Here is a 25,728-nt window from a genome sequence, read left to right on the forward strand (position 1 = left end):
AGAGCCTCGGTAATCTCACCTCTCCACGTATTACCCAGGACGGGCCTGGAATACAAATCAAATATACCAAATACGGCTGTAATGCATAACCCAATGGATATCACCACCAGCCTTGCAAATGCGTACCTTTTATTCCAAGTGATGTGGTCAAAAGTCGGCACATGTGCTCCGTCGAAGCTACACCGACTGATAAGATGCGATGCAGGCTTAGCATCAAGTTAGTCACGTATGCTAAAACTCATGGACCCTATTTGAATGAGTTTACAGATGAGACAGCTTCTATACAGGCTCGTACTCATATGCCCAAGAAAATCCATCATAGCTTTCTTTTTACTTCGTCATAGTATCAATATTGTACAACTCAACTCGACCTCATCTCGGACTGAAAGGACCGAAACTCCGTCCACCCTGGTCATAGTCAAGGCTCGTGAAATCGGCAAACCCTGTCCGTGCATCTGACGACACTTACAGCACAGCACACACGGGCCACGGCGACTTTCTCAAGCTCAGCCAAACAGCCAAAAAGACAGCAAACATGTTCACTCTGTCTAGCTGTGTATCTACCTAGTAGTATTGCTTAAACCAAATTATAGACCTAATCAAGTGCATCTTCACTTCCAATTGACTTCCAACTACCGCTCCATCAAGTACCATCAAGTACCGCCCACAGCCAAAAACTACCCGCTAGTATACCCCGACGCACAGACCAGTGACAGCAAGCACATGTCCCAAAAAAGTCACAGAATCGCCCCCTGTCGAATCGACCGCTAGTCGCCAGAACGCGCCTCTCCTTCAAATCTTCTTCCCTTTTGCCTTTTGCCCTTTGCGTTTCCTTTTGCTTTTCGCTTCTCCAGCGCCCGACTTATCGATTCCAGGCAGACGGAATAGCTTCGCCTCGCACGGGCAATTGCGATTCATTCCCTACAGATACTCGTTACATCTCCATCTTCATCTTCCACAGCTTCTCGCCAGCTCTTCATCTTGATACTCCCGTCGCAAACAAAGGGCCATGACGCGCCTCGACTGAATCACGATTCACCGGCAAAAGAACCACCGCCTGCTGCAGTAACCATGCGCCTTTCCACCGCTGCATTCAATTCCGTCGATTCGTCTTTATTACAATAGTCAGAAAGAGCTTGCAATGCAAGAACCCCACGCAATTGGCGTCCGCCCAAATGGACGTCCCCAATCATTCCATGTGAATCACGACAGCCGGAAGCCGTTATTCGGACGGCCAGAGGACAACAATGAAAATGGATTACATCTATACACGGCGAGGACACCGGGCTTTTCGAGGATAGGAATGGGAGCGTCTGCGAACGTGGGCGGCGACAACAACGCGACGGCGCTGCGGAAGCCGAGGCCCATCTCCGAGAACTTCACCTCGACCCGAGACCAGGCAAATGCTAATGCCAATTCCAGCGTGCTCTCTTCTGGAGGCACCCGAATCCCCCGACTCAACAGCCTGTCGCAGACGCGCCGAAAGCCCATATCTCTGCGCAAGGCCATGGAGCTCGCAGAAGGCGAGGAAGAAGCAGCAAAGCTGATGCTCGAGGCGGGCCTCGATGATCCAGTTGCTGTCGAAGGCTCGCCCAGTCCAGCGCCGAGGCCTTGGAGGATGAGGACCGCCTCAGAAGTATCGGAGATGCAGCGAGTGCTCGGGGCCGACCATCTGGACACTAAGGGGCGCAGCAAGATTCCGTCGGCGCGCAACTCCAACCTCAGCGCAACACTTGTGGGAGGCAGGGAAGGAGCAATATCGCCAGCCAGGGCCTCAGGAGCCACCCGCCTCAACGGCAGCGACGGCCTCATGCGACAACGATCCACCGAGTTTGTCAGCCCTGCCATCCGCAATGCTCTGCGGTCCGGAGCAAACAGAGACGCCACCGCTACCACCGCCAGCGGCACCAGCGGGCTTCCTGAACTGGTCCCCGGCATCGAGGATATCCCACTAACTTCGATCGATCCTGCCCTCTCCGCGGCAACGCTCGTCCAGCGATCTTCCCCGGATAAGAGCTTCGCCTGGCAGATGGATGAAGATTTCACCGAAGGCGAGTTGCAAATATCCGACAGTCCACGCGTTAGGGTCGGGACTCGGCCATTTGCAAGTCGCCTCGGATTCCGCGAGGATGGAAAGCAAGACTTTGATAGCCTGCCCCGTCTCGCCAACCCGGGGTCTCGCAACAACAAACTCGACGAAATCAGGTCGCTCGAGCTCCGCACAAACGGTAGCCAGATACCGCTGGCAAGCCCAGCACGACTGAGACCACCAAATACAAAACTAGACGACATACGCACAAGGGAAAGCCAGGTAGAGCGGCAGATCCCGCTCGCCAGCCGACACCTTGACGGACTAAGAAACAACACCAAAATAGACGACATCCGCCAGCGAGAGGCCGACGGGGTGTCGAAGCGGGCATTTGCAGCCGCCCGCCTCCAGGAAATCAAGGAGCAGAATTCCATGGCACGTCCTCGCTCCCCCGACGAAGAGTCCAAGCCTCGCCCAACTTTTGGACTGGCGCGACGACGTCTGGCAAGGCAAGAGGCAGTTGACGAGGTAAAGAAGGAGGAATTGCCACCACTGTTGCGCCCAAGGACGTCTTTTGGAGGGGCTGAGGCTGGCCGGCAGATACGAGATACACCCGTGACAATCTTTAGCCGGGATGTGAGGCGCGTAGAAGAGGAGGTGGGCAGGGATAACGCAGCATTACGATTCCAGGAGCCAGAGAAAAAGCTGGACAGCTGGGAGCAGAAATGGGAGAGTCTGCTGGCAAAGCCCAAAGCCTATGAAAGGCAGCCTGATGACCGAGAGCTGCTGCGCCGGCTGGCAAGGGCTGCCAGCGCCAGCCCGCCACCTGAAGACGAGCCCAGAACAAAACAGCTACCCACTCCTCCGCCAGGCGACGAAGAAGTCAAACAAACCACCACCAAATCAATCGCCGACAGGATCGCGTCTCGCCTGTTTTCGAGACGTGCTTCTACCGGTGATAAATCCGCTGCTGAGACAACAACTACTACTACGGCGACAACGACCGACATCAAGGATTCCGAAAAGTCAAAGCCTACCGTGGGATTCACTGGCCTGCAGCGCTCGCGATCAGTTGAATCCGCTAAGAGCAAACGATCCAGCATGCAGTCAGAACCAGACCCGACGGCTAGGATAGAGGCGGAGATGAAGTTGTTTGCGCCATCAGACAACCAATCTGAACGAGGCTCGATACGTGCGCCATCTCCGCCTCCTGACGACTCGGACGAGGGCGACAATGGGCTAAGCAAGGCTCCAGCGTTGGAACTGACTCCAAAGCCCTCCAAACCTGACCCCTTGTCCATGCCGACCCCGAGAGTCACGGGCGCCTATGTCGAAACGCCGGTGTCGATCAAGACCGAAAAGCTAGAGCTGAAGCCCGAACTGCCTGCTCCAAAGCTGCAATTAGAGGGCAAGGCACCTGTAAAGACATCTGCAGAGCCTCCCGCTCCGCTCTTCCGGGACAGGAAGCCAAGCTTCTCCTCATGGAGGAGCAAGGAGAGAAGCCAAGATCAGGACACGGCTTCAGATCCTGGCACGACTGACGATGGCGGCGATATTGCGTTGGCGTTGGCGGCAGCAAAGAAACCGCGGGCGAAATCGCTGCCTCGGCGCAGGCCGCCCATGAAGAATTCGGCCAGGCCTCCCTCTGCCAAAGATGATCTGATGGAGCTGCGCCGCGAATACGACATGGAGGACTCGACATTTGACGACCTGGACGAGTTTATTGCCAACGCCAAAAGGGCAGCCCAGCTGGCCGTGCCAAAGAGCGATCCCCTTCCTCTATCCACAGCAACCGACGACCTTGATCTGGAACTTGAATCAGAGTCTGACCCCTCTGATGCGATTAAGAGCGAGGACCAAAAGGACGGCGAGATGGCTGCCTTTGAGAGAATGAACAAGTCTCTGCAAACAGGCCTCTTGAGGATCCGTTCGGCCAAGCAGGGCATAGAGCGCTTCGAGGATCGCTTCGATCGCTACTCCCGAGCTCAGTCGGCGGTGCAAGAGAAGAAAGATGCAAAGACACTGCCTCAGGAGAAGGAGAAGGAGACAAAAGCACTGCCTCAACCTCAACAGAAGGACACAAAACCCGTGGCGCCACAGAAGAAAATTACAAGAACCTTGACCCAAGCACCCAAGGGCCACGCGCATCACAACCACAAGAGTCCCACAGAAGGTTGTCCGTACTGTAAATCATCGTCATCAACGGGCTCTTCCACCGCCGTCACGTATCTTCATCTCGCATTGCCGCGGCTGTTCCACCGAACTCCTACCTTTCATCTTACTTGGCTGGGCGTGTTCACCCTGATCCTCTCCATGTGGTATGCTGCCGAGTCAACCATGTGCTCCATGTACTGCCGCCCAACAACCTGTCCCGCCTCCAAGTCGCCCTGCGTCTGGTCCTTTGACGACCCGACGGATTTCGGAACGGCCTTGCCCATTAAGCTCGACCAATGGATCACTGGCGGACAAGGACGTCAGCTGGCATCATTCGCATACGAGGAAACGTACGACTGGATTGCCGACATGCAGGACCTCGCTCTGGGACGCGACGCCACCAAGGTGGACATGGAGACGCTCTCTCCTGAGCAGAAGCGCCGACATAGACGTCGTCTCCGGAAGAAGGGCCTCGTGGCTTCTGCCAGAGAACCACTGCCGGAGGAGAAGGCGAAGTGGGACGAGTGGCGAGCGGCACGGCTGGCGAAGCAAAAGGCTGAGGAGACGAGGCAGAAGGGCCATGTAGTGAATGACGAGAAGCCCAAGTCCAAGCCTAAACCTGCGGACCAAGAGGAGGAGCAGGGATGGGTGAAGATCAAGGGATGGAGGTGAAGAGGAGAATTCACGACGAGATTCCGGTGGCAGTTTTGGTGGGAGTTTCTCTTTCATTACTTGCTTTCTTTCTTTCCTTCTTTTTCTTTTTCCTTTTTGATATATATTACATATAATAATCGTTACCGACGAGATAATGATGAGGAGCAGGGAAACTGAAAAATGGAGTATGGAGCATAATACAGTCATGATGCATTAGCTTTGGTGTACCTTGGTAGGGTAGCATGGGTGGCCGATATTGAACATTGAATATAGGTAGTAATGAAGAAGGCGGGTTTGTTTCATCACATTGGATATCGTGTTTTTGTGAATTAAGGTTTGAGTGTTGATGGACTTTGTACGATTGTGTATGTATGTATATACTCTTCTTTTTTGGGGATGCAATATCTGAAATTGAACCAAGATTTCTTGTAAACGCCAGACACCTTTTTTTCGTATCATCCACCGCAATGGTATACACAGAAACAGAAAACCAAAAAAAGCAAGCCAAAACGACGCCCTCCCTCTCTCGTCATTAATTGTCTATGCCACCCCATTCGTCGTCCTCATCGTCCTCGGCACCATCCATCTCTTCATCTTCATCCTCCTCCTTCTTCTCCACCCACGGCAATCTCTCGTCGTCGTAGCTGTCCAGCGCACGCTGTCGCACCGACTTGACAGGACACTTCTTGAGACTCTCCACCAGCGCTCCAATCTCCTTCACAAACGCCTTTGCATGCTCGTCCTCAGCCGCAGCCGCAAGCGCTCCCTCACGCTCCAGCTCATCCACCCAAACATCCAGCACGTGCAACCGAAGTCCCAGCGCAACCTTGTTCTCGTCCTCGGCGTCAAAGCACCACTGCGCAAACACACGCACCACCTGCGCCGCCAAGTCGCCCTGAAAACCCTTCTCGCGAACAAGCTTCACGTGCGCGGCAAACACCCTTCTGACGAGCAGCAGGAACTTGTCGAGGCGCAGGGCCTCGATGTGCGGCCACTGGACGCCGAGGACGGACCAGAAGGCCGCCAGCCAGGGCTCGACGCAGGCGGGCTGCAGGTCGAAGACGAGGTTGGCGAGGTCTGCGGCGAGGGCCTGCTGCGGGCGCGGGCGGTCGGTCATCCAGAGGGCGTAGTAGAGGCCTGTCCAGAGCTTGCGGGCGTCGAGGGGGGTGATGGAGCGGCGGGAGGAGAGGAATGCTTGGAGGGAGGAGAGGGATTGGGTGCGGAGTTTGCGGTCTTGAAGAGGGAGGGTTAGTAATGGTTATGTCTTGGGGGACGTTTATAATTGAGTAAATGAGAGAGAGAAAGAGAGAGACGGACCGCTTGAGGCGAGGTTCTTGATAAAGGGCATCTGCTGCGCTTCTTGCGCAGAGACGGCAGCGGAGGCAGCCATGGCTGATATGAGATTTGTATCTGCGTATGTATATGTGTGTATATGTATAAATATATATTCGTCTGGAATTAAGTCGAGAATTGGGCTATAAGAGGAGCGTAAATGGCGTGTGTATGTCGCCAATGAATGATGCAGTCCAGTGGTTGCTGGTAAAAAGTTGGGAAATTTTGAAAGCGCTTGGAAAAAATCGAGGTGAAGCTTCGGTGTGTGTCTCGGTGAAGGGAAGAGGGTGCCCCACCTGGAGAGCGCTGTTGACCGAGATTTTAGTACCTGGTGCTGCTGCTTTTGCTGCCTTGCAGCGGGTTGGTACTTGTTGGTACTTGTTACTAAGGTATTACCTGCTGCCCTGCACTTGGACTTTTAACCATATCAACACATACGAGTATAGCGTGGATGAGTTAACGATAATCATTTTGGGATATATAAAAGTTAGAGGCACTTCCCGTTGACACCAGCAATACTGCAGCCTCGTACCTGTACCTGCCATCATTCCGCCTGCCCCGCCATCTGGTACGTACCCGGTACCTGAGCTTGTAACAAAACCCCACATCCGTCATTACTGTCAGAGTCACAGGCGCTCAGCAGGGAAAGCACAGCGATTCTTCATTTCCACATCCTTCACTCTTCCGCATCGTCTGGTTTTCTTCTTTTTCTTTTTCTGCTTCTTCCTCTTGTCGACGCTCGGCCATCCCGCCCTTGATTCACCCGCAAATACGAAGAAACGGAGCTCTGCTTTCCCCATCTTTTGTTGCTGTTGTGCCAACGACGTCACGGCTGCTGCCCCCTTCGACTATTGCCCGTACCAACGAGCGAGCGAAACAGAAGAAGAAGACAGAAGAACAGTTTCAGTCTGCTGCATCGTGGCGGGATAGAATTTGACGCCGTTCTTGTTGTCATCCATCTAGAGAAGAGGAATCCGAACCCGTCCATCCTGAGCTTCAGCAACTTTGTGCACTCCATACAACAACAAATACAACCACCATCATGTCGACCAAACGCATCTCCAAGGTAAGCTGCCACTCTCCCATCCGCCCTCACCGCCATCCTCCTCCTCCTCCTCCTCTTCTTCTCCAATACTCACATCTCCCTCCACCCAGGAATTCGCCGAAGTCTCCCAGCAACCCCCCGAGGGCTTCATCGTCACGCTCCCCCCCAACGACTCCGTCCACACCTGGCACATCACCCTCCAGCCTCCCCCCTCAACCACCTTCTACCCGGGCCGCTTCGGCATCGTCCTCAGCCTCCCCACCGACTACCCCTTCAAGCCTCCCGTCGTCAAGTTCATCACCCGCGTCTACCACCCAAACATCACAAACGACTCCCTCGGCAACGTCTGCCTCGCCATCCTCAAGCCCGAGAACTGGAAGCCCAGCACAAAGATCGCCTCCGTCCTCGAGGCCCTGCGTAATCTGCTCATCGAGCCCCAGCCCGACGACCCCCTCGAGGAGCGCATCGCAGACGAGTACCGCAACGACAGGGCCTCGTGGGAGGCAAAGGCAAAGGCCGCCGTCACTAAGTATGCCCTTGAAGACCCAATCTTTCCGGCATCATAAAACGCTTTTTTTTTTTTTTTTTTCGTATTATTACAAGGATAAGAGAGGAGATGCGGACAGCAAAGTCGCAAGTCGGCGTACTCCTACTGGTAGAGGTACATACATAGGCGCATGTATAGCATGGAATAAACTCTGGGTCGCGGGCGAGTCTTGTCGGGATGTTGCGGCCGTTTAGTGCTTTGCAGGATGAAGAAGATGCGTAACAGGCGTTTACAAGATTGCAAGAGCAACGACATAGCTAGGAATATGGTATCCGTTATCAAGTTGGAACGAAAGCAAGAGTTGATGCCGGGCTGAGTGTTAGGAGTACCAAAAACATTTTCATCTTATTCTTCCCAAGTCTTTTTACATTATCCATACTTTAAAAAAGAAAAAAAGTGATACAGCATTAAACCTTACCCTTTCTTTCACAGCATAAACAAGACACTCGGCTTAAAGGAATATGCTTAATTACTATTACCTAGGATTGGCCAAGAAAGATACAGCAAATGGAACAATTCATCACAATCACGCTCAAAGCACACACACGCACACAAGCACACAAGTCAAAAAAGGCTTTCGTTTCAAGAATTCATCATTGGCCGCGCCACAAAAACAAATTGTGTACACGCCAGTGGGTGTTTGCCAATTACTCCCTCGTTCCCCCCCAAGATTTTGTGTCCTATTCTATCCAAGTCGAGTCAAAAACAAACAAAGAGATTTTTGTACATGCCCATCCTTCTATGCTGCGCACCACAGATGTAGAAATAAAAGGAAAAAAACAAGGTAAAAAAAGATGTAAAAACAAAAAAAAAAAAAAAAAAAAAACAAGGATAGAAAAGAAAAAGAAAAAGAACAGCACGTATCCTTCTTTTTTTTTCTTCCCCGGCGCTTTCTTTGGCCAAAAAGCACACCCTTTTCTTTTTTTTTTGTTCGCAACAAGCATTCCGTCTCTAGTTCCTCTAACAAGGGACCTGCCACAGGTTGCAGCCGTAACCGTCGTCATGGTATTTTGAAACAAAGGGGGATAAATAAAGCGCCCATTTTGTAATCCGCGCACCCCATATGAAGAAGTTTTAAAAAAAAAAGTAATAAGCAAAAAAGAAGAAGGGAAAAAAGCGGGATAAAGAGAGTTAAAAGTAGGGGACAAAGGAGAAAGTGTGTAGTAGTTGGAGAAATAGTTGGCGAGAAAAGAAGAGAAAAAAAGGGGGGTTGAATGAAAATGCTAATGCTTCATGCAGATGCATCGTGGCCATTCTCCCAGGCCACTACCTGACATCTCCCTCAAACGCCTGCCGTGCTATGAATCGAAATGATGAAAATGGGAAAAAGAGAATTATAGCATATGAGAATAGAAGGTGATGAAAATGAAGAAGGAAGAAGAAGAAGAAGAAAAAGAAAGACACAAGTGGTATCAATGCAAACTCAAACCACCACCCCTGGTATTAACGCTGTTTATTTCTTCAGCCCAAACAGGCTGCCGCCCTTTCGCTCTCCGTCGGCTTCCCTGCCAGTCGCCCCGGTTGTCGCAGCTTTACTGCGCGATCGTAGGAGAAGGTCTTGTTGGGCCTTGTCTCGCCTCTCTTGCCGGCGTTCCTCAATCACCTCTTGGCTGAGATGGTTGAAGCCGTTACGCCTCTTGAAACACGTCTCCAAGACTTTGTTCGCGTCGAGCATCTTCCTAGGCAGCGACTGGACCACGCCAAACATCTCCATCGGGTCTCCAATCGCCTTGATCTCGTTCTCTCCCAGCTTGAAGATGGCCAGGGCGACGCGGAAAAGCGTCTTGGATCCTTCGTAGAAGAAGACGTCCCACACGCGCAGCGTCGTCTCAATGGGGAGCGTACCGATGTAGCAACTCATGAACCACGCCGTCATGCAGAGGGTGATTGGAGGAAGCCGCTCAGACGACAGTGCTGCGTGAATCTCCTTTCGCTTCAGTCGAGGCGTCAGCGGGTTCAGCGGGTTTCGCACAGACTTGCTAGTCATTGGTCGCGACAGCGGCTCGCCGCTATCCAGCTCTCCCCCAATCTTGTCCCACACAGCAGGCATTGTATCGCGGAGCTCCGTCATCAAAACGCCAAGGTCAACCTTGGAGCCCTCAAGGCTCATTTCGTGCGTGCCGGGAAGATAGATGTGTGTAATCACGTTGAGCAGCCAAAACGCCTGTTCCTCCGTGTCCACAAAGAGGAGCAAGAGGCCGGCAATAAAGTTGAGGCTTTGGCAGTATCCGATGCGAGGGTTGTAGACGGCGAATGCGAGCAAGACGCGGCGAAGAGATGCAATCAGCGGCGGCTCGCCTTCCAGCCCAACGGGGCCAGGTCCGCTGCCGTCTAAGGCCGCTCCCCTTACCGTGGATTGGCTTGCCCGCTCGCTGCTAGTGGTGGTGTCGAGCATGTCGGCCGTAGCTTGTGAGGGCTTGAACTGGATGTTGTCGGGGAAAGTTCGGTGCAGGTCACGCTCGATAGCCTCGATATCGACATGCTTGGCTTGTCTCAGCAACAGCTTGTCGTAGAGACCTCCATGCTTGGCCAGAATAGCAGGTCCGCCTGCGTAGTAGAACCATGCAGCACCGCGCCAATCCGGCGGAATGCCTTTGCGCACAAACCGCTTCGTCTTAGCATTGGGGGCGGGGAATCGTTGCGGACGGTCAGTCATCAGGGCACTGTCCTTGAGGTACGAGGTCCACTTCTTGCGCCGGCGCGCGAGGTATTGAGAGTATGTTTTATCCCAGGCATCGTACTGTTGTCGGGTGATGAACTGGTTTTCCTTCTTGAAACCATACCGATCGCGCGCACCTGGCTTCTCAGGCTCGGGAGCGGGGAGGTGCACTGATGGGGAAGGCGATACTGATCGAGACTCAAGCATCGAGGGGGGTGAAATGCGCGAGGGACTCGGGCTGGGCGTGGCTCTTCTCGCGTCGGGTCGGACACCGTCCGAGTCCACAGAAGGCGCAGATTCCACTGTCCTGGACGAGTCGCGCTTTTCCGGAAACTCCAGGTCGTGTTCTGGGTCGTGGTCGAGATCATGGTCGTGGGTGAGGGCAGGCACCGTTGACGTGAAGGCAGCGCTGGAAAAGAGCATTTTGGATTGCCTGATTTCCATGTCGAGAGCGGAATGGGTGGCGGGCACCGGAGGCACCGGGTCGGCATCGAAATCGTCGTTGTGAGTGCGCTCAGGGCCCGGCTCGGACCTGGCGGTCACAGGACGGTGCATGACGCTAATCATGTTGTCGGGGACAGTGTCGTCTTCGGCAGATTCTTCTTCTTCTACTTCTTCGTCATGAGTAGGCAGAGGCGCGCGTCCGTGCTCAAGGCTGCGTCCGTGCTCCTGCTTGTGCTCCTGATCCTGATCCTGTTGGCGCTCCTGTTGGCGCTCCTGCTCCTGCTCACGCACGCGCTCTGGTTCCTGCTCTAGCTCTGGCTCTGGCTCTAGCTCTAGCTCCGACTCTGGGATGCGTGGATACGAATCGTCGTATGGAGCAGCGCCGTAGCCAACGTTGTATTGGTCGTCGTATGGGTAGTGGTGGTGGTCGTATGGGTGTTGGTGGTGTTCTTCGTTGTAATTGTTGTTGTAGGGATCAGGGTATTCGTTTTCAGGGAATTGGTCGTCGTCGTCGTCACAGAAGCCTCTTTCGTACATGCCCATAACATCTTCCAGACTCGGCTCGTCGGCGTCGTCTGCCTCTGCCTGAGCCTCTGCCTCGTTCTCGTTTTCGTTGCCGTAGAGCGACAGGACGCTGCTGTCCTTGGTCAGGACGCTGCTTCGCTCGGTGATGGCAGTGCCAAACGCGGACGATGATGTAAGCTGGGACCTGTAACTTGATCGCAGTTCGTCGTCGCTCATCCAAGGAGCTGGCCCACCGGGCGTGGGAGCAAAGGCCGGACTGTCAATGCGGTTGTGGTAGCCCAGCTGGGGGCGATGGCCAGCAATTGGAGGTTGTGCGCTCGCGCTTCTCGACGCTCTCGATTCGAGGTACTCGGCAGTAGGGGGGAAAGATGGAGAGGCAGCATAGGAGAGTGAAGATTTTGAGGAGACGGAAGGACGTCGGGGGCGCTGCCAGGAGGGCGTGGAAGAAGGTGAAACGCTGGTCATCTCCGGCATGCGATCCGAGGGAGGGAGGGAGGCCAGCCGGAGGTTACCTGGGCCGACAGGGGGCGACCTAATACTGGTACTTTGCTTCCGGGGTCTAGAAAAGTTCTCGACGGCAGGGGTCTCTGGCGTGCGTACTTGTACTTCGGTGCGCATGGACTTTGTCATCAGGGCGCTCGCCGAGTCCAGCTGCAGAGGCTCTGGAGGTCGTCTCTTGCCCGTCGACGCTGGAAACGGACGATATGGGCTGGCGGCTGGCGGCTGCTGCTGTGGCTGGTGTTGTGGCGACGCCGCCTCGTCCAGCTGGCCGTACCGCTCATACCAGCTGTTCTGCGAGGGCGATTGCGGAGGGAGAGGGGACACTGGGCTACGCAGCAGCATGTTGGAGCCATTTGAGAGCGAGTCCCAGCGAGGGGACACGGGCATGGGCGAGAGCTGAGGAGGTCGATGGCGGCCGTCGTTTGCTGCAGCGAGCGAGGTGAGAGGCGGAGGAGGAGGTTTCATGCGGGATGCGTAGAGCGACGTCTGCTTGGTGATGCTCGGCTGGCGGCCGTGTTCGCCGCCGGTCTGAGAGACGGTCATTGAATTCATGATATGATGGGGCTTTGATTAGTTCTTTTTGCCTGGTTCCGCGAGCCCAGCAGCGAGCGGCCGGGCTCTATGAAGCACGTGAGGCCGTGTGCTGGATGCCGTGAACGAGCGAGCTGAAGCCAGGCCGTGACAGCGACATTCGCGGATTGGAGTCGTCAATACTGGGGGTGAAGAGGGCGCCGCCCCGTGCCATTGCCGCCTGCGCACGCAAACTTGGGATCCTTTACGGATGATGAATCGGAAGATGAATCGGAACCAGAATCCAGGCCGTTCGTTGGAAAGACGGTGTTCGGCTCCAAATGCACCCAGCCTAGCTAGTCTCAGAAGAGCATGCAGCTGGGAGGCGACCGGCAGGCTTGCTTGCAGGCTGGAAAAAAAAAAAAAAAGAGTGAATCTAGACCTGTCACGAAAACAATCCCCACCAGACAAACAGAGAATGGAAAGGATCGATCAACGAGGCGGTCGTGCTATACAGGACGGAGCTTCCCCAGACAAAAAGAGCGGTAGCGGACAAGCAGCTACAGAGACGACTCCAGAGTCGAGGCGGAAACGCCGAGTTTCCCCCACAGCAGCTGAACGGGAATCCCGTATGGAATGCAAAAGACGCAGCTCGCTGCAGTCTGTCAGTCTGTCAGTACGGGCAGCGGCAGAAACGCTGGTGTTGCGGCGGGTGGTTTGTCGTTGTTCGGCGAGCTGTGTCGAGCTTCCAGTCCAGTGCAGGGATGACGAAAGGATCCGTCATCGAAAGTCTACAACCCCGGCCGACAAGAGAAGGAAAAAAATTGGAACACTATTAGGGAGCCCGCTGTCAGGCAATCAGGGACCCGACAGCGTCCGCAGCGCCTCAGACCGCGATGGGCAGTCTATGAGGAGGATTTGGAGAAGCAGAGGGAGTTGGCGAGCAGAAGAGCGTCTTGCTTTTGAGGGGTTCTGGTCTGATGTGGTGTGCTCAGGGCAGAATGCAGGCTGAAGGGCAATTCCGTCCAATATCGCCGCCCATTCGCTGAGGAGGGCCCAACTACGTACATACATGCGCCGAGAAAAAGGAATGCCACACCTGCAGGCTGCATCTGGTAGCGGGTGGCGGCTCCCTACAGCAAGCAAGCAGCTCCCTAGGGAGGCGGGCTGGCTGGCTGGCTGGGGGGGCCAGGGCCAGGTACCACTGAGAGTGCACGTACTAAGTGACGGGCTGAATGCGATGGCTTGCTTGGGCACTGGCTTGGGCACTATTCTACTACGCCACCACTACTCCAGCTCCCTCCAGCTACATAGCCTACTAACGTATTACAGCAACAATCCAGAACATTGATTGATCAATGCAATCACAGGTGGTGCGCAGTTCAGCAGCACAGGTTTGCATTCTGCTAGTATTAGGCGAGATCAATGCTGGCCCCCCCTGGAGAAGGAACCCACAGTAAAAAAAAAAAAAAAGAGAGGCCCCGGCCCCAGTCAAAAACGGTGGACCACAAAAAGGATCAAATGGAAGATTGGAACACTTGACCGAGTTTGCAGCGTGCATGAATAGCCGCTGATGCCTGTAAGCTCTAGCGCATCGGACCCCTCCCATCCGGCCATCCGACCGCTGCGGCCCTTCTGAGAGATCCTGGGACCTGCATTGGGCTGCCACTACAAGCAGTATAACCATAACTGCTAGCCAGGGCCGTGACACCGGCACCTCTGCCATGTTGCCGCCTAGCGTGGCCACGCAAATTGAGGCCAGCCGTCGTCCCATGGAATACGAAGGCGGAGCACACGGGATATGGAGAAGTGTCAAGGGCAGAGACAACATTAATGTAAAAGAAGGAAAAAATTGCTTCCAATGACTCCTCCACTGGTTAGTACTGTCTCAACTCCGTACAAGTACTACAGTACTGAATAAATCCGCACGAGAACAGCAACATAATCATGACGCAAAGTTCCTCCGTTCTGCCCACCCACTTCCTGCTCAATGCAAACGCATCCGCCTCGGCACTTGCAACTTGCATCTGCCAGCATTGCTCTCACTCGTGCTAGCCACGGAGCAAGGCCACGTTTCGAAACAAAAAATCTCCGCCTGATCTCCAGAAAGCTCATGCGTCAACCTCAGCTGAGGGCGATTGGCGCGCATTCCGCCTCAGCTGCGTTATCACTACAGTAGCAGCAGCTTTTTCCACGCTGTCTCCGTCGTCGCCGTCGGCGGTACCCAGCTGGCTGGCTTCTATGTCGATCCCAGGACTCTCTCCTTTCGGATGTCGTTGAGTCCTTCGGCCATGCCTTGAGAGGAGACCAGACAAGGGACCAAAGCATTGATCCTATAGGTACATAAGCAAAGTACCGTTCTGTGCAGTACATCACCTGAAAGCTGCTTGTTGGTCTCTCGACGCAGCCTTACGGGGGTCCGTTGGTTTGTCTCGTCTCGTCTCTCTTGTCTGGCACCTCTTCGGTTTGAGGCGCGGTTTGAAGACCAGAAATGGGAAGACGAAACACAACGTCTTATTCTCTCGTAACCATTATCTCATCATTTTGATAATTGGTCTGGGAGTCAGTAGGAAAGAAGAAGAAAAGTTCCAGCAAGCCTCTGCCGACTCCTGGCCCGTCTCATTTGCCCGGCTTGCGTGGGCCCCTGTCCGGGCTCAATTTGCTTGTGATGATTCCCGGCCGTGTTCCCCATACCCAGCTCCTCCGTACAGTACAAGCGCAACCAGTACCAGGCATATGGGTGAATTGTCATCAAGGAGCTTAAAAACATCTGGAATCGCAAATGGTAGCACATGTATGCAAGGCACAGACTCCCTGCATGCACGTCCGATGCAGCATTGTCGTGTCAGAACTCGAGGCCGTGCGTTGCGGGAGCTGTCATCGGCCCATTGTTTACAAGTAGTACATGCCCGTAGTTTACTTGCCCTCCCCAAGGAAAAGAAAGACCTGAGATGCGTTCCAGAGGCCAAGACAGCGGCCACCACGGGTAACCGCATTCCTGTTTTGTCTTATTGTCTTATGTCTAGTCTTTGGAGTTTGTCAGCTTCACCCTGGCCTGCTCATGGCTACATTATATTACCTTCCTGTAAGCCGTCTCGGCACAACCGCAAGTTGGGTGAGTACTCGTACATGTATCAGGTCAATACTATATGCACCAGCTGTATGCGGAAAATTGCCGAGTTGGCGTACAAAGCGCCCCGCAGCCTCATGGCCCTTTTCCAGTCTTTTTTTTTTTTTTTTTCCTTTCCATTCCCTTCCCCTGTTGAGATTTCCTCCCCCTTCCCTTCACACTACTGCAGCATCCTTGACAGGGAAATTTCCTGCCCAGGTGAGCTGCAGGTACGCGGAGAATCTCATCTCAAGAGTATGTACTTGTACCTACCTAGGTACGTATGGGTATCCAAATCACGGGCAATTCCCTTTTCATCTTTCCTCGTCCCAGGTACTTTATACTGTGCTCCAGTGATGTGATACCTCTAGTACCCAGGCCGTATGTAAGATCCAAAGCGAGACCAGGATCCGGCTGTCGCTGCCAGCAATCGGCTAAGGCACCGCTACCTCACGGTATTTACCTAAAGCGTCCACAACCTGAAGTAGGAACCCGTCTCATATGCTCGCTCTGCAAGCTCCTTTCTGCATGCGTTGTTCCTTTTTTGTTTTCTCACCAAGCCGCCTGAGGCAACACCTGACTCGTACTCGTACCTTGGCTGCAAAGTGAGGGCAATTTCTTCTCCCTCGCATCGTTAGGGGCTTTTGCACTTTTGCAGAATAGAGGCAGTCAGCCACCGCGGCTCCATTGACACTTTTTCCATAGGTACACGTATTACTGCTTATAGCATTGAGCTTGAATACCTCTGTGGACAGGCAGCTTCGCACATGCACTTACATGAAGTGCCAAGCAGGTAGTACGAGGCGGTACATCTGCCTACATGTGCTTGGTTAGGTAATATGCGACGGATGCGCGAAATTCATTTCCATTCAACAAGGTAATTGTTTGTTTCTCAGCCCACCGCTTCTCTGAATGGCAACTAGCCGCAACAAGACGATGAGTCGAGCCGCAGAGCATGAACATGCAATCTGGGGTCACCAGATTGTAATTTGTGCTCGACACCACCATTATAGCCCCAGACGAGGCTTCAATTCCTTTCCTTCCCCTCCCCCACCTCCTTGAGAGACATCAATGCTGCGTGTCTCATCTCGGCTGGCGTCGCCTCTCGTCGCCCAGATTTCGGCCCAATTTGACACAAGAGAAAACGCATAATAAAAGCAATAATGCTCCTCAGGTTACTCTGATGCCACGGCTCTTATCCCGCCGCCTGCTCTGATGCTGCCATTCAAAATGGCTTGGGAAACCCCCCTCCCTCACAGTCTCTACCTAGCGGTGCGGCTCTCCCTTGCATATTAGAGCTCCCAATCACCGCGTCCAAGTGCTTCAACCCCGCCTCGGCTCCTTTTCGATCGTGTCCAGTCGTCGACACCGTCCTTGTTCTGCAGCCGCATCAGGCCATGGGCAGGATCTCTGGCGAATGGCCGGCGAGGCCCCTTAAGGCCGGTCCTGCTTGGCTCTGACATGATTGGGCAAACAAGTTGCCATTGCCACCGGGATAGGTGCCGCGGTGTCTGAGCGTTTCATTTTTAACGAGCGGGCTGCTTTTATATGCATGTTTCACTTGTTGGGCGCAAATAAAGAGACAAGAGAGAAAGCAAAAAGCAAACAGTGAAGCCACAATCCCTCTGCCTCTCAATGACACGCCAATTACAAAGGCATACGCCGTCACGTTGCCAATCCGTGTTTCCACGACGTTGCTTTGGCTGCCCCCCCAAAAAAGCAATATCACGACGGGAGCCTCTGCGGAATACTACTCGAGGGGAGTAGCGCATTGTTCATGCCACCCGAAATTCATCACAATCTTCTTTTAGTATTGTCACTGGGAACTTGCCACGGTTATGCGATCAAAGGAGTGTCTGCCAATTGTCTAGTTGACAGCCCTTTGTGATTTTCGTTGACGAGCGCTCAGGCAGTTTTTGGTAGTGGGCTACTGTAGCGACAGGAGGCCAATTTCCGTCTGGTGACTACATAGTAATTTGCGACTTCTACTTCACAGGGACGTGATTTGTTCAATGCTCAATCTAACATGATTTGCAAAGGAAACTCGAAAGTGTGGTATTTAATCGATTCGCAGCATCCAGCAGGTGTGATGTGGCTGCGGTCGCGTGCTATGGCCAACTTGAACCGCGATGGCATAATTTCACACTTGCAAAAATGAGATCACACCGGAACAAAGACGCTCGTCTTGAGATCTTTGGACTTAATCGCCTTGTTTCGAACTCGTCTGTTAGGCGGTACACTGTATAATCCACCTGTCAAAGGCTTCATGACGATTTTGGTACTTTTTTCTTTATCCAGTTTTGGACGAAGCAGTTGTACATTTCTCACCAACGCATTCCATCACGCTCAAGGTAAACGTAGCATGTACTGCCGTGGGGTAGATTGACTTTCCGCTCTCCCCCTCTCTCTTTTTTCCCCCTTTTGTTGTGAAGGGCCGTAGGGTCGTGATTGCGTATTGTTATCATCTGCGAGAGGATCCAAAATGAGAGGCTCAAGGCATCTGGTAAGCCTAGCACCGCCAAGATATTGCGCCTTGGCAATTCGGCATATTCATCCACTTGTATCAGGAGCCTTACAACTAAAATACCCGATGCGTTCTATTCATGATGTGCGCCTATCAACTCACAGCGGCAATCTCAACTTGCCACACATGTGCCACGATATAAGAGCGTAAACATCAAAGATTGCAGTAGAAGAATCCTACCTGTCTATTAGCGCGCGAGTCTCGCGTTTTTACTAAACTTTTCATTTTCCGGGGCATTGCGTTGACACAGTTTGCCTTTTTCTTCCGACAAAGGAGCAAAAAGGCGTCAAACGAATTCATTCACACAATGCAAATCAGAACCAGGAACATGGTTTAGAATAAATAAAGATATCCAAATGAATCAATTCGCCAAGTCGCAGCACATTCCAGTAGCCAAACAAGAGGAAATCCGCGAGCGATTACCCCAGAATGTATGGCAGACCGTGTTGCAAGTGGATCTCTTTATAGTGTCGCTGACGGCCGAATCGCAGAGAATGTGGTGTCTAGAAGGGGAAATCGGCCAGGACAACGTGCATTGGTGCGGCCCGACGATAGGCGACCCATTTTGCGCTTCGATCAGGGGTGCGACGAAAGAGAGAGAAGAAGAGAGCGAGAGAGAGAGAAAGAGAGAGGCCCCCCCCACAAGAGATTTGTTTCTGGGGGACAGATATGCCGCCCACTCACTCCATCACGCCCCTCTCACTCATCGGTGCTTTTTCTTTCTTTCTTCGCTTGTCCCGTCCCGTCTTTGACCCTGTTGTTTGTGCTGTTGGATGTCGGCGAATGGGATCAGATGGCGGTTGAGATGGACTGAGGCTGAGGCTGGGCGTTGCGGGCGAGGAATTAGCAGTTGGGAGGAGAGGCTGATCTGCTCAATGATCTGCATCTCCCACGCTCAAAGCTTCAAGGCAACAAAGAGGGAGATGAGGGAGAGTTTGCGGGCGTCACGTGTGGATGATACAATCCGTTGATCGATGACGCCCGGCCATGACAAACCTGGGAAGACACGCGGGCTGCTGGTACGTACTCACGTACTGAAGCGAAGCTGTCCCGTCTCTAGAACGTCAAGTTACATAGTACATCAGCTGCCGTACCTCTGCGAAGCCGGAGCTTACCTGTACGCTGCTGGATGGGGATGGGGCCTGAGCTGCTGAGAAGAGCAGCACCGCGAGGTACCTGTACAGTACCAGATGGCTCCCAAGCACAGGACTGACGGCACTGACCCCATCCGCGATGGACGCATGCCTCGCCGCGAGTTCCAAAAGGTTCAGACGCTTTGGGCCTAGAGCTGGAGCGCACGGGGCGTGGCTGTATCTCCCACGCACCTCTTAGCCTACGCGGAGCTCACCCTAGACTGCCTGCATCGATCTTGATTGGCCTCGATAGCTTGCTGGCTACTGTCCCCGAGCTCCAGCCACACTATTCGCACGCCCCCTTGAGAGGGCCGCAGGATTTTGTTTGCTCCGGGCCTCAGCCAGAGTTTCTCGCTGTGCGGTCGCATCGCAGTACAGGTACATGCCGTAAAAACGAAGGCTGGGCTGGGCTGGGCTTGGCTGGGCGACTTGGGCGACTCCCCTCGGCCTGCTCACGCCTCTTGCGCGCCTCTCGCTCATCTTTGTCTCTGCCTTGTCCACCCTAAGCATCGGGCAAGTCACCGGAGATGCTGAGCTGCCGTTGCCGACGCCCGTCTCGCTGCGCAATGCCGCTGCAGCGACCCCCAGCGGTACCTCGCCTCCGTTATGGCGGTACATGGAGGCTCGCTGGCAAGCTATGGCGACAGAGCTGCAACTGACGGTTGTAGCTCCCCTACCTAACTGTACCTTAGTTCAGTACCTACAGTACAGTAGCAGTAGGCCCAGTTGGAGTAAGACTGGATGGACTGGCCTCCCCCTCCCTCTAGCTGTCGCGCGCGCGGGCTCTCTCTCTCTCTCGCTCTCGCAGTCTGTCACTCCCCTACCTTGTCTTTCTTTTTCCTCCCCTTCCTCTTTCTCTTACTCTCTTTCTCTCTTTCTCTCTTGTCCCTCCTCACATATAAAAGGCATCCATTCCCCCCTCCAGGACTGCCCAGCGTCCCTCGACCAAGACCTGCCCTCTCCAATTGCGAGTCCACAGCACCTGTCCGTCTTACACACAGCCCACACCATGTCCAGCCGAAAGCGCACCCGTGACGAGGAGGACGAGGAGGAGCTCGTCTCCCTCCCCGAAGAGGACGATGGAGAAGAGGAAGAAGAGTAAGTGATGACAAGACTCTGCTTTAGCTGCTGGCCATGCTTTGGCCAATGTGCGAGATGCGCCCGGTGCCAATTGAACGTTGCTGCCGCTGGAGTTTCGCACACCCCACGTCGCACTCTGGCACCCGCTGGAGAGCTGCGAGACACTGCACTCTAGTCGCAAGACTGCAAAACACCCGGTGGATGGACTGTGCTAACATTTTTCTGCAAGATACATCTCCACTGGAGACGAAGAAGAGAACGAAGATGACGATGGAGAAGAAGAGGAGGAGGAGGAAGGTGACGAGGAAGAGGAAGAAGGAGACGCCGAAGAGGGAGCTGAAGCTGCGGATGCTCCAGTGAACGGTGAGTTGAAGCCACTCCAATATCCAATATCCATCATCAAAGTCGCCCCCCTTCTCCCGGTAGCAGCAGAGTGCTTTTTCAGGGTTGTCACAAGACGTCGCATTGCCCCAGGTCACTGCTGCTACCTCACACTCCCCCAAGATGAAGATGATGAAGCAAACGTTGCCATTACTAACAAAACAAACAGGCGCCCAGCCACCTCACAAGAAGCGCAAGACGGTTGAGGAAGAGGTTGCTAATGGCGAGGGCGCCGATGAGGAAGATGCAGAGGAGCAAGAGGAAGAAGAAGCAGCAGAGGACGATGCTGAAGAGGCCGACGAAGATGAGGCTGAAGAAGAGGCTACCGAAGCCGCCGAAGCTGCCGCAGCCAAGCCTGTCAAGGCTGCCGAGGTGTCTCAGGCCACAGACACACCAGAGCCCAAGGCGGTAACTGCTGGAGGCGATGAGTAAAGAGACTTTTGATTATTGTTTTGGTCCTTAAAGCTGCTCGCACTAGGCAGACAGAATGGGAGTACCTCGGTGTCCTACGTTTGGCAATATCGGGGGAGTACATCTGGATATGGATGGGTTTGGACGGGCACAACAGGGCCCTAGTCAATAATGTGATTCTCATCCCACACGGTGCCTCGCCACACCTGGTATAATGTCATGGCTTTTGCTTTGGGCGTGCGCATTGCCTCTGCAAGTAGTGAATGCAAATCCTTCGGCGTTTGAGTTTCATAGGATATCTTTTGCCGCGTATCCGTCGAGCGCGCGTTGCTACTACCTGCCTGGTATAGTAGTGATGCCCAGCTGCCTTGTCGCGTATGATTTCGGGCCGTTCCGTGCAAATGTCCGGGCGTCGGGACGAGGATTGGCGAAAATACGTGTTGATGCCGTATTTGTGTCTCCATACCTACTGAATTAAATACGTTTTTTTTTTTTTACCTGAACAATGGAAGCTTGGACGGTGCTGAAGGTCGTGTAGTACCAAATCGCAGTTTGTCAACAGCCGGTCGCTCGAAAGATGGCCCGAAGCTCTCGGCTTTATTATTGCAGGTTATTTCCATTTTCTTTGCGCAGTCAGTCTCCCTCGATGTAACCCGCATTGCGAAGGGGACCAGCAACGTTTATGAGAGAGATCCGAATAGTAATTTGATTGAGATTTGTTTGTTTGGGTTGGTTGTTTATTGGCGTTGATGATGGTGTTTGCCGTTTACTGCTACCTACTGGTACCTTATTGTGCGCGGCGAGTAAAAGCAAGACATTGATTGGCTTCTTATTCGAAAAAAAAAAAAAAAAAAAAAAAAAAGACATTTATATACCACTGTTTAAAGTACATTCGATAGAAACTCCATCTAGCTCGGCGCCCAGCGTTGACGAGAACATGGTCTAGTCTTAAATGCAGCGCAGTTCTAATCGCTCTCTAGGCTCTGCCGTCAAATGTATGCCGCTCTCAAGACGAAAGAAATACAGAAACCAAAAACCAAAAATAATCAATGGGAATAAATCGCACAGAGTCCTCGTTTTATAGCTTTTGCTTCGGCGGCTTGCTCTCCGACTCTTCCTGCTCCTCCCTCAGAATATCGGCAATCTGCTGCCGCAGCTCCTCGGCCAGATGCTCCGCCTCGTCCTCGTCCAGCTCTTCCCTCTGGCCCCGGCCAAACATGGTGAAGCTCTCGCGGAAGCGCCCGCTGGCACGAATCTCGGGCCGCGGGATCAAATGGTAGTGCATATGCGGTACGACCTGCGCCGCGGCCGCGCCGTTGTTCTGCACCACGTTCCAGTCGGCGATGCCCGTGGCGCGCACCAGCGCCGCGGACAGCAGGCGGACGTAGCCGCCGAGGTCGCGCGCCTCGGGGTTCGTCACGTCCGTCAGCTTGGGCCGGTGGGCGCGCGTGCACAGCAGCAGGTGGCCGTGGCTGAGAGGCAGGATGTCGAGGAAGGCGATGAGCGCGGGCGTGGACAGGACGACAAACGACGACGGCTCCGTCCGATTCGAAGGGAACGGGTGCGGAGGCTCGATGGGGCTGAAGGGAGGGTGGGCGGCGGCGATTGCGCAGAAGGGACAGTCTTCTTCGCGGATCGTGGGAGGGGGGAGCGACGGGTCGAACGAGGTGTGCATTTTCGTTGAGATTCTTTGTTCTTGTCTTGTCTGTTGTCTCTCGTAGCTTATGGTGGTGATACAGAGCGTGGGTAGGGGGTATATAGAATTGAACGAATTCGCACACGAGAAAAAAAAGAAGAAGGAATTGAGTCGTCTAATTCCTTCTGCTGCTCTGCTTTCTTCGCTTGGGTCCAAGACAACGGTCAGCTAGAATCACAGGGCATGGTATCCGAACCGGCGGAAAACGAAGCCGTAATCGACTGATCCCAGCAAAAAGATCAAAACCCGCTAATTTGACTGCGGCTAAATCACCAGAATGGATCTCGCAAGGCCTCGGTCTGCAGCTAGAAATGCCGGATTTCTCACAAGCCAATGATGATGATTTGTTCAAAGGACCATATGCGCTGCAGTAGCCAATCGGTTGTAGGAAATAATCATAAGATTGGCGTGAGAGTGAGAATGTATGGGCTTGTCCAGGCAAGTAAATCAGTTACCGAGGTATGTTTGAGCGTTCGTGGAAGAGCTGTGATTACTTAATACTTGAAGGCTGCTGGTGCAAGACCTGGAACTAACCTGGACAGACAATTCGCGAAAAAATTGTGAGACTACGAGTAGGTAGTAAGAATTGACAGTAAAGAAATTAATTTTCAATTGTCTTGGATTATTATCACTGTGATGGCCTTGTGTCATGAATTCAGTCAGTTGCTTTGAAAATCTCCAAGACGGAAAAGGTCGCTGTTCGCCTTGGAAGCGTAAAGCTCACCCATTAACTCATCATCGCTCCTCCACCGCCCAATTCTGCCGGACAAAATTCTCCTCCACCGCCACTATTTTCTCTCCCCTTCCATCTCCCATCATCCACTCTCGCAACCACACAATCCGCCCTTACAACTCACTCCCACATCCCCCCCGGCCTCAAAACCACCGTCGATATCGAACAGCAGCCATGCCTCGCGAAGAGTACCAGGTCCCCACCGCTTCTGGCGCCGGCACCTCGGCCGGAGGCATCTCGCGCGGCGCGACAGGCGGCGAGCGTCACGAGAGCCGGTCCGTCATGACGTACATCTGCGGCGACTGCGGCGGCAACGTCACCCTTAGCAAGGATGCGCTGGTTGCCTGCCCGCATTGCGCTGGCAGAGTTCTGTACAAGGAGCGTACCAAGCGGTGAGTTGCCGACTCTCGTTGCGCGGCTTGTGCTGGGAGCGAGGTTTTGCTGACGTTTTGTGGTGTAGAATGGTGCAGTTCGAGGCCCGATAGGCGCGTGAATGAGCAGAATAACTCTCGGCGAGATGAGGGGATGAAAGGACCACAATAAAGAACAAAGTCAAAAGCAACATATCATAGACCACACTCGAGGAGTTTTGGGAGACAATCAGGGATCATCAAGAGTACAAAGGGAGTCAGATGTTATTACCAAAGGGGAAATTTTTGATATTACTTGTTATGCATTGCGCGCCCCAAAGGCCGCATGGATTTTTCTTATCTTTTAAGCACCTCAAATGATTAAAACTTCGCATAGCCAAGTTCCTTTGCACCCATGTGTTCACCTGGTTTCCAAAACGCCTAAACTACCTGTACGCCTCCAAAAGCCCACACACGTTGCGTTTACCGCTGCATGTGCAGGTATTTCGCAAAGCTCGCGTCGCCTAAGATGCCTTCGTCCTTGCCTTCCATGGCAGCGGCATATCTCGCCTGTAGGCCCTCCCTGGTTGTTTCGTCATCCTCATCGTCATCATCGTCGTTATCGCTTGGGACATCCACATCGTCATCATCATTGGTGACTTTGATGGGTCGCTTTTCGGCCACGTTGTTGACGTCAACCGACATACCCTGCATCATCTTGTCCAACTCCTGCTCACGAGTCTTCTTCTTCCGCTCTTCCCTCTCTTCCCTTCGTCGCTCCAGCTCGGGTAGATAGTCTTCCAAGAACTCTTTCCTCTTTTCTTCAACGGCCTCAAAGAACTCATCGATACCCGTTCCAACCCGCGAGCTAACACCCACCATACTCAGATGCGAGTAGAACTCCTCCAGCACCAGACTCATTGAGTTGAGCAGGCTACCCATGTAACCACTTCCGCCGCTTCCAAAACCTTCTTGGCCTCCAAATGTGTCGGAATTCTCGTCGCGTCGCAGAGCATCTTGGAATGCTTCGAAATCCGTCATCCACTCCTTGGCGAATGAGGCATCCTTGACGTCGGTCTTATTGAAGACCAGGATCATGGGAAGCTTCGTCTTGTAGAGAATGGAGCAGGCATAAAGCATGTTGGACATGAATGTAGATGTCGAGGCAGTCCGTGGTGTATCGATGATGTAGGCAATAATAGTGGGAAAGGATGATGCGAGAGATTCCAGCAAGATAGTTCCCGAAGCGGACCATACAAAGGCCTCGATTTGTCCAGGCGTGTCGACCAAAATTCGGTCGATGGGCTTGCGATCGGGGTTTTCGGGATCGGGCTTTGAGCGCTTCTCCAGTAGATTGACAATCTGGTCGACCTTTGTGGCAAAGAGGTTGAGCGACGTTAGAATTCCTCCGTTGGGCCCTAGGTTGTACTGCTTCATGACCTCCTCATAATTGACCGAGTCCCGAATATCGATGTTGCTTTCGAAGGGAACGTTGAGAACCGCGGGGTCGAGGTTGATGACATAGGGAGGCGTGTTCTTTGAATGGAGATGGGCGTTGATTCTCTGCATAAAAGTCGTCTTGCCCGAGCCTACAATTTGGCACAGCAGGCGTCAGATAGTTGTAGCATGAGTGAGGGCTCACCGTTACGGAAGCTTACCAGCCATGCCAACGCAGACGATGGCGGGGGGCGACGACGCCGATATCGAAGGGGCGCCGCCAGTAGATGATGAGGCCATTTTGAAAAGCAACACAGCTGTAGTGTATCGTATAAAGACGCCGAAAGAAACGAGAATTTGCAGTCAGGGGTGCAGATGCTTAGAAATGAAGTTGAGAGAAAGGGCGAAAAGCTACTGGTAGGTTGCGGGTCGAAATTTTGGATAGCGGAAAGTTTCAGCACCTTCAGCGATAAA

At 53.4% G+C, this 25,728-nt stretch overlaps 7 protein-coding genes across 7 annotated transcripts; 3 read left to right on the forward strand and 4 right to left on the reverse strand.

Moving 5' to 3' along the window:
* Positions 1 to 1,141: 1,141 nt before the first annotated feature.
* On the forward strand, positions 1,142 to 4,855 carry TRIVIDRAFT_31324 (uncharacterized protein; the record flags this gene model as incomplete). Its single annotated transcript, XM_014102971.1, has 3 exons — positions 1,142 to 1,830; positions 1,879 to 4,024; positions 4,106 to 4,855. 3 exons carry the CDS (start codon positions 1,142 to 1,144, stop codon positions 4,853 to 4,855), a joined length of 3,585 nt encoding a protein of 1,194 aa, XP_013958446.1.
* Positions 4,856 to 5,369: 514 nt separating this feature from the next.
* On the reverse strand, positions 5,370 to 6,227 carry TRIVIDRAFT_30292 (uncharacterized protein; the record flags this gene model as incomplete). Its single annotated transcript, XM_014102972.1, has 2 exons — positions 5,370 to 6,070; positions 6,155 to 6,227. The coding sequence occupies 2 exons, from the start codon at positions 6,225 to 6,227 to the stop codon at positions 5,370 to 5,372; spliced, it is 774 nt and encodes a 257-aa protein (XP_013958447.1).
* Positions 6,228 to 7,211: 984 nt separating this feature from the next.
* On the forward strand, positions 7,212 to 7,780 carry TRIVIDRAFT_29990 (uncharacterized protein; the record flags this gene model as incomplete). The annotated part of the gene is made up of 2 exons (XM_014102973.1): positions 7,212 to 7,235; positions 7,325 to 7,780. The coding sequence occupies 2 exons, from the start codon at positions 7,212 to 7,214 to the stop codon at positions 7,778 to 7,780; spliced, it is 480 nt and encodes a 159-aa protein (XP_013958448.1).
* A 1,434-nt stretch (positions 7,781 to 9,214) lies between these two features.
* TRIVIDRAFT_61039 (uncharacterized protein) lies at positions 9,215 to 12,442 on the reverse strand (the record flags this gene model as incomplete). The annotated part of the gene is made up of 1 exon (XM_014102974.1): positions 9,215 to 12,442. The coding sequence occupies one exon, from the start codon at positions 12,440 to 12,442 to the stop codon at positions 9,215 to 9,217; it is 3,228 nt and encodes a 1,075-aa protein (XP_013958449.1).
* Positions 12,443 to 22,149: 9,707 nt separating this feature from the next.
* TRIVIDRAFT_26811 (uncharacterized protein) lies at positions 22,150 to 22,683 on the reverse strand (the record flags this gene model as incomplete). Its single annotated transcript, XM_014102975.1, has 1 exon — positions 22,150 to 22,683. A coding segment is annotated over one exon (534 nt), but the record flags the coding sequence as incomplete, so codon positions are not given.
* A 958-nt stretch (positions 22,684 to 23,641) lies between these two features.
* TRIVIDRAFT_54347 (uncharacterized protein) lies at positions 23,642 to 23,952 on the forward strand (the record flags this gene model as incomplete). Its single annotated transcript, XM_014102976.1, has 2 exons — positions 23,642 to 23,859; positions 23,928 to 23,952. The coding sequence occupies 2 exons, from the start codon at positions 23,642 to 23,644 to the stop codon at positions 23,950 to 23,952; spliced, it is 243 nt and encodes an 80-aa protein (XP_013958451.1).
* Positions 23,953 to 24,129: 177 nt separating this feature from the next.
* On the reverse strand, positions 24,130 to 25,614 carry TRIVIDRAFT_185925 (uncharacterized protein; the record flags this gene model as incomplete). The annotated part of the gene is made up of 1 exon (XM_014102977.1): positions 24,130 to 25,614. The coding sequence occupies one exon, from the start codon at positions 25,384 to 25,386 to the stop codon at positions 24,301 to 24,303; it is 1,086 nt and encodes a 361-aa protein (XP_013958452.1).
* Between the last annotated feature and the right edge of the window lie 114 nt (positions 25,615 to 25,728).

Source organism: Trichoderma virens, assembly GCF_000170995.1.
Source record: "Trichoderma virens Gv29-8 chromosome Unknown TRIVIscaffold_4, whole genome shotgun sequence".
NCBI classification, from domain to species: domain Eukaryota; kingdom Fungi; phylum Ascomycota; class Sordariomycetes; order Hypocreales; family Hypocreaceae; genus Trichoderma; species Trichoderma virens.